Source organism: Nannospalax galili, unplaced genomic scaffold (genome assembly GCF_000622305.1).
Source record: "Nannospalax galili isolate Female #2095 unplaced genomic scaffold, S.galili_v1.0 scaffold287, whole genome shotgun sequence".
Taxonomy (NCBI): Eukaryota; Metazoa; Chordata; class Mammalia; order Rodentia; family Spalacidae; genus Nannospalax; species Nannospalax galili.
Genome location: NW_008357493.1, coordinates 2,236,990 through 2,244,837, shown reverse-complemented (window position 1 = coordinate 2,244,837; position 7,848 = coordinate 2,236,990). Strand labels below are relative to the sequence as shown.

General features: G+C 41.7%; 2 protein-coding genes across 2 annotated transcripts in view; both read right to left on the bottom strand.

Moving 5' to 3' along the window:
• The window catches only part of LOC103751658 (protein-lysine methyltransferase METTL21E), a 32,377-nt gene extending 25,041 nt beyond the window's left edge, over positions 1–7,336 (bottom strand). The window contains exon 1 of the mRNA XM_008855166.2: positions 7,279–7,336. Coding sequence (XP_008853388.1) covers positions 7,279–7,336 — 58 coding nt within the window. The remainder of the gene's footprint in view (positions 1–7,278) is intronic.
• The window catches only part of Ercc5 (ERCC excision repair 5, endonuclease), a 38,847-nt gene continuing 38,261 nt past the window's right edge, over positions 7,263–7,848 (bottom strand). The window contains exon 15 of the mRNA XM_029557207.1: positions 7,263–7,847. Coding sequence (XP_029413067.1) covers positions 7,437–7,847 — 411 coding nt within the window. The 3' untranslated portion in view covers positions 7,263–7,436. The remainder of the gene's footprint in view (position 7,848) is intronic.

The window sequence follows — 7,848 nt, the reverse complement described above, 5'->3', positions numbered from 1 at the left end:
TATGTCTTATAGGGTTTTTACAGTTATACAATATTGCACTCAGTATAAATTTTAATTTTTAATAATGAAATGGAGATCTTTTTAAAGGTTAAAACATCATTTAATTTATGTCTTATAGGGTTTATACTGAGTACAATATTGTATAACTGTAATAATTCAACTGTAAGCCTAAAAATTTACAGCCAAATTTGAAAGAGATGCATCCTACTTCAGGAAAACGTTATTGAATATGTCAATTGTGTTGTAATGATATGCTTCTTCTAAGTATGTTGTTATTAAATAAATCATTTTTAAAAATTAAAAAAAATTATCATTAATGCAACATCAGGACCATAGTGTTTAGCAGTATGCACTGAACAGTACTGAAGGTATTCGCAGATTAGCAACCACAAGCCAAGATATAAAATGCAGTTAATAAAAACCCTGGTGCCTTTTAAGACATTAATGAAAACTGCAAAATAAGGTTTTCATTGTTTTGTCTGCCTAGAATTGGTCAAATTACAAGAAACATAATTGTTTACCTTTTTTAGTTTCTGAGTCCATCAATTGCTGAATTAACAAATCACGATATGTTGATGTTTTCTGTCTTGAACACTAAGCAAATAATGCTCTAAAATATCAAATGCCAAGAATTAATTCAAAATGTGTATTAAGTGTACCTATACTTACCTAATAGTTAAACATCTAATATAGCTGAGAAAATTATAGCAAAACATCATATATTAACAAAGCATGATTTAAGAGAGAACATGTAAACACTATTGAAGAACAAATCAGAATTAGAGCAGTATCTTCAGAATCGGAAACTCTGAAAACTGTTAGAGAAAGAAAACAGTCCTCACCAGAGACGACAGCTACTTAAAAGCATCATTGCCATACCAACTAGTCAGACACCAGTTCTAAACTGTAAGAAGTACATGAAACATTGGGAGGAAAGAGGTTTGGTTCAGTGCAGAGCAAACCATGATATTAGTCTAAAATAAAGCTTCTCTGCAACGGGTACAGGGTTCACTTATTCCACCAATGTGACATTAGCACACTGCAATGTCAAACGACTGAACCACCAGTCTTTGGAGTAGCTCTACCTTCATGTGTCCACACCATCCCAGCAAACATTTAAAACTGAACCTCAGGTACTGTATGCCACCCGGGAGCAGATCATTGGAATCAGCTTAAACAAGCCTGCTACTCAAACTTCGAAAAACTAACAATTTGATGTTTCTACTTCTCAATTTGGTCCCATATGACAAATAATCCCCATACTATCATAAGTTAATTAACATTCCTTTCTTCCAAGGATCCCAGAAAACTTTTCATGACTACTATATCTTTTCTTTGCAGCATGCCTCCCTAAGTTAGAAGCAAATCATTTTCCTGCAGTTTACATACACCAAAAACCAAGGTTAAACAGTCATCACGGTCACACAGCCAAAACACTAGCCAGACACATATTTTGCTCCCAATTTTCTATCTCTTCCATTAAAGGAAGCACATTTTATTATACCTGTCTTCCTGAAGGTGAACACTTGGTCAATGTTAAGGCTGGACATACCTAAGTGAGTTAGTTGAGTTTAAAGAAGGTGAAAAAGTATCATCCACAACTTGTGTTTGCTGCTGAAATCTCTGGTAGTGCCTGCAAGGCTGTTCCCAGAGCTCACAGTTCCCTACTGTACACCCTGGCAACGAGTCCAAGCAGACAGGATTAGGATCCAACAGCTGCAGCTTCTGTGCCTCTGGCTGCACAGCAGCGAGGCTACAATGCTCACAACTAAGGAAGGGGATGAAGAACAGTAGGAATATTCCATGAACGTCTCAGGACACAGCTAGAGCTAAGTGAAGGCACAGTGGGTGAAGACTGTTTGGAGGGAGCAACAGAACTTTTCCACTTTGATGCCAGGAGTTATTCTAAGACTCCGTGGCTATGACGTCCTATCAATGGAGACCACGTAGGTTTTACGTCACCTATCTGGGTGTGAACACTGTTTTTAGAATTCAGCAACTACACCAGCATGTGTGCAGCACTGCTCTGCACCCAGGAATCAAATAACGATTCCTTTCCACTGGGGCTGACCAAACAGGCTGGGTTGTTTCTCCGTGTACTTATACATGAGCATGTACTAAATACATCGGAGCACATATAAATTTCCCTTGTCACTGATAATACCCTTCTTTAAGCAGCAAAACCAAGCAATATTGTAAACTTGGGAGCGAGAGTACAAATTTTTGGTGCACGCAAAGCTGAACTGAGGTCATTTTAACAGACTGAACAGGTCGAGGAGTCAGGAAGCCTTGTTTTCATTACTGTCAGTAACTGCTTATGATTTGGGACCATTTTCTTCTTAACTTTTCTCATCCATAAATCAGGATACAAAAAGCACAAGGTATGTATCTGGAAGATAAATATAGATAAATCATTCCGGAAATTCCAGAACCCTAAAGAATGCACACAGCTATGCAGGCAGTCAATTTTGGACAAAGGACACACTCCCTTTTTTACTGTTTTAAACAAAAGTAAATAAGTACCTGATGAATAAAAATAATCTACCTTTTTCAAAAAAATAAAATAAAATAAACTTCACTCACCCAGGGCATGGGGACCATTGAGGAAGAGGGAGTGGAAAGATTTAAGAGCAGGGGAGAAGGGGGAAGACCATATGGAAACAGGGTCCTACAAGCTCCTGGGACCCTGCACATATGATTCTATGGCAATGGTGTCAGCATACACAAGTCCCATGCAAACTCAGGCAGATAAAAACCCAGCATAGAACTGGGGAAATGAACAGACCCCAATCTTAGCTGAAAAAAACATTGGTAACTGATTACTGCTAGGTGAGGAAGAGATGATCTTCCTGAAACAAGACTCTAGATAGGCTGACTAGACCTCAGTGGATGGATTTGCACTAGGGAACGTCTGGGGACACAGACGTGATACATTGGACCTTAACACGAATGACAGAGTATATGGGTTTCAGTGGGGGGGGGGCATATGGAAGGGCGCCAGTGGGGATGTGGGTATAAAGATGATTAAGATTGTTTGAGCTATTCTGTATTAAATACACAAAAATTCAATAAAAACAAATTTTTTAAAAATAACAATCTACCTTTTTCAGGGAGTTATTTGAAAGATCTCACACTCTCCAGTGCTGAATCTGTAAGCTGCAAACCCCAAAATCAATGCTAACCAAAATGACAATAACCACTTCAGTTACACTGACATGTTTATGAAGTACATAGACTTCCGCCTCCAGCTGCACCTTACAGCAGGCTTCTGTTCCTATTAGAACCACAAAACAAGATGTAAACATACACATGCACAGAGATTCACATGCATAGGTGCACGCACATGCATACACACACACGTGTTTCCTGGTATCACAGAGCTGTCAAGGCAACCCAGAATTCCAGGCATTGCTGATTCTTGTTGTGGTTTGGAAATACAATGTTCCCGGGTTTGGTCCCCCAGCTGGTAGCACTGTTTGGGAAAGTTGTGGAATCTTTAGAAGGTGGGGCTCAGTTGCAGGAAGTGGGTTGCTGGGAGATGAACTTGAAGATCGAGTTATGGCCAGTCCCATTTCCAACTCCCATACTGTCTCCTCGCTAGCCCAGATACAAGCAAACTCCTGGAACCATGCCTTCTCCACCACAACACACTCCATCCTCCCAAAATTCCAGTCAAGTAAATCTTTCCTTAAGTTGCTTCTTTGGGGTATTTTACTACCCCAAGCAATATTAGCTATACTCAGGTGAAGTGAGAAAGGGAGAGAATTCAGAGACGACAACACACAAGTATCTCTCCAGAGCTCTGGGCAACCTCCCAGAAAGGAGGGCACAAAAGAAGTGTTTGGGGCTGGCAAAGAGGTCAAGACATGAGAGCCCAGGATTCCAGAGAAAACTGATGGAGACGAAGGCCTCAGCATTGACCTTGGACTAGTTTGCTCACTAAGCTGTTTAGGAAAAGGGGCTTATTACCCAGGCAAGTAGAGGCAGGGAACAAAACTCAAGAGAAACAGCCCCACACTTCCAGTAGGTACTCTGGAAAAGGGGTAAAGTGAGAAGCTGGAGTCGTCCCAAGACTGCACACCAGACTTGAATCTATAGGAGAAAATCCTTTCCCCTCCTGCTTATCAAAGGACCTTCTAGAATCCTTTTCAGATGGACAGCAAAAGACTCATGCAGCTTTCCACATAGACAGTCCAGCAGTCAAAATTCACCAAGCAAACTAAGAAATAGCATAAACTTACAGATGATCCAGATATCAGAATAATTTAATATACACTTTAAAGAAACTGTGATGATCGAAAAACACGTAAAGAGCAAATGAAGAACTGAACATTGTTTTAATAGCTAAAGGGTAACTACAGATAATGTGTATGATGGTCATAACCCTAACTATAGGTATACCAACTTGTTTAATAATTTGTCTTTGTTGTTTCAAACAACCTACTTCCTATGTAAAAATGCAGCTTTTAACATTTTTAGTATTAGCTTTTTATTTATCATTTCATGTGGGCATAGAGTGCATTTCATCATATGTACCCCATTACCTTTTTTTTTTTAAGAGCAGACTTAAAAAATTTATTTTTATGTGTATGAGTTTTCTAATATATATGTAAGTGTACCACATGCATGCAAACCCACGGGGACCAGAAGAGGGTGTCAGTTCCCCTGAAACTGGAATTACTGATGGCTGTTTGCCACCATGTGGGGGTTGGGAAGAACAGCCATCTTAACTGCTGAGCATCTCTCCAGCCCACATTACCTTCTCTTATCCCCCAACTCGTCCTTAATCCCTTCTTCCCAGCTAGTCCCCCTCCTACTTTTGTGCGCGCATGCACACTGAGTCAGAAGTTTTACTAGAATATGAGTGGATTTGGTAAAGTCAGTTAATGTCACTAAAAAGATTATCCTTTGATCATAAGACAAAAGAAATAAAGAAGATACACTAACAAACTGTATCAGTGTCAGACTTAAACCTCTTTTCTCCGGGTTCTGACTATCTCCTTTCTAGGCACACAGACCAGATAGAAATGACTATTTAGAGCATGTCTAAGTGTGGTCTGTGTTCATTTCAGGTCAACAAAAAGGAAAGTAGTTTTTCTAGTCACCTTTAACAATCTGCTTTTCCAGGTGGAGATACAGATGCAGTGGTCACCAGCACAGACCATCAAGCAAGAAGGCACCCTAGGTGGTGCTGAGCCTGGAGCTCTGAAGACCTTCATGAGCTCAGACTGGCCCAACTTTTAAGTAAGAGAGAAATAATGTAATTTAGTTCACTGTGCATGAGGATGCCTTTGTTAGTGACTTGGCCTTTACAGAAAAAGGTATATGATGATCACCATCCTAAATGGCAGCTACACCAACTTTTGCAAACCTAGTGAAAATCAGATATAAGTTATTTGTGAAAGGCAATAAAATTCAAAATTTTGCCAAAATTATCATTATCCTACCTACAACTGTGCATGGAAAACACTCCCAACTGTCAGTGACTTTGAAAACCCTGAATAATGTGAATTAATTTTCCTTTCTTGGGTTCCCCAGAACGTTCTATTTCAAACACCTGCAGAGAAAAGAGACATTAAGAAAAGGTATGGAGCCAGGTGTGGTGGCACACGCCTTTAATCCCAGCACTTAGGAGGCAGAGGCAGGCAGATCTCCGTGAGTTCAAGGCCAGGCTGGTCTACATAGTGAGTTCCAGGACAGCTGGGGCTACAGGGAGACCTGTCTCAGAAAAATTTAAAAATAATAAATCAATAAAAAGAAGAAAAGGTTTGGGATTATTGTGTGGGAGTCACTGTTGACACTGCAGAAGAGACCTTCAAAACAGAACAAATAATGAGCAAAGGAAAGCACCTGCTAGAGCCCAACTAATTTAGAGTTTGGCTGAAAAGAGAATATAAAAGAGGAGGGGGTCAAGGGCTGCTAAAGGGCATCAACTAGTATCTGTGTTCTTCGGTGAAGATTTTCAGTTTGAGGGCTGAGGGAGGGAAGTGGGTGTGGTGGTTTGAATGAGGATGTTCCCCACAGGCTTCACTTGTTTGAACACTTGTTCGTTCGGGCGGTGCAGTCTTGCTGGAGGAAGCACACATCATTGAGGGCAGGCTTTGAGAATTCATAGCCTCATTCCATTTCCAGTCTGTCTCTCTGCTTCAAGTGTCTACTTGTAGATGTGAGCGCTTAGCTTTCTGTTCTAGCTGCCTCTGCCATGCCTCCCTGCCAAGATGGACTCTTATCAACTCTGTAACCATATGCCCAAATAAACTCTTCCTTCTATAAGTTGCCTTGGTCATGGTATTTTATCACAGCAACAGAAAACTAACTAATACAGAGGGGAAAGACTGAGATGCTTAAAAGCCCACAGCCAGGGGTTGGGAACTTAGCTCAGCAATAAGAGTACTGTCCTGGCAAGCACAAGGCCCTAGGTTCAGTCCCCAGCACTAGGGTGAGAGTAAGGGGTGCCAAAGTCTGCAACATTGGAAGATGAAGAGTCAGGCCCAAACTAACTGCCAGACCTCTCCTAGGACTGTTCTGATTCCTAAACAACCAGTAGTTTGGGAGTTCTTTACACAAGACCTGAGCAGGAACAATCCAAACACCTGTGTCAACAATAACAAACCCCTGCAAGTCACTCAGGCAGACCCATCCCCCTTAATCTAACTACAGCCCTGAACCTCCAAATCATAGGCAGCATAAAAGCCCAAGGTCATGGTTCAGTTGCACAGTTCATGCTCAGTGAGGCTCCTCATTCAGGTTTCCTGATTATGTGCTATACTGAAATAATATTCCTCCAACATGTTCCAGGCAGGAGGGTCCCTCTTTCTACCCTTTCCTCAGGAAGCTGGGGGAAATAGTAGTCAACAATAACAAACCCCTGCAAGTCACTCAGGCAGACCCATCCCCCTTAATCTAACTACAGCCCTGAACCTCCAAATCATAGGCAGCGTAAAAGCCCAAGGTCATGGTTCAGTTGCACAGTTCACGCTCAGTGAGGCTCCTCATTCAGGTTTCCTGATTATGTTCTATACTGAAATAATATTCCTCCAACATGTTCCAGGCAGGAGGGTCCCTCTTTCTACCCTTTCCTCAGGAAGCTGGGGGAAATAGTAACAGTGGGATGCAGGGATCTACTGAATTGCTGGAACTGCCATGACTGTGGGATGAAAAGAAGGACACTTTTCCTCTGGTCTGGTCTGAGTCACAGTGAGTGAGCACTTAGCAACACAAACCCTTTTTCCTTTGCTTTTTGCTTTTTTTTAAAAATGTAGTGGGAAAGCGTCAGACCTTGTAAGGTAATGGACACAATGCCCTTAGTAGATACAGCATCTAGTTTAGCATCCATAGTTTTAAAAACCATAAGCTAAGAACAGAGACTGTACAAACAGGCTTAAATCTTATCACGTCCTCAGTACAAATTCATTACAAAATGTTGTTTGTACAAATCACCGTGATTTCCTCTTCCCTCCCCTCATACTTCTCAGTTTCCTTCTTCTCTTCCCAAACACAGGTCTGGCGGTCACCAGGACAGCCTTCGTGCCCCCAGCCTCGTCCTCACTGGAGCTGCTCGTGGTGGCACCGTTGTCCTTCTGAGCAGCTTTCACTAAGTTGGGCAGATGTGAAGACCTGACTTTTGACAGCTCAGCTTTTCTTCCCTTTTGTACGTCCATCACAGATGAACCTTCAGCATCCTCACCTGAAGACTCCCCGGGTGATTCGGAAAGGTAGGGGTCCCCCAGAAACCCACCACTTTTGTCCTCTCTGGGAGCACTTGAAGGCCTCTTTTGGGGGGGGATTGATGCCGCTCTTGAGCTCTTTGCTGGGGTTCTTTTCTGGGTTTTTGCTTTTGCTTCATCC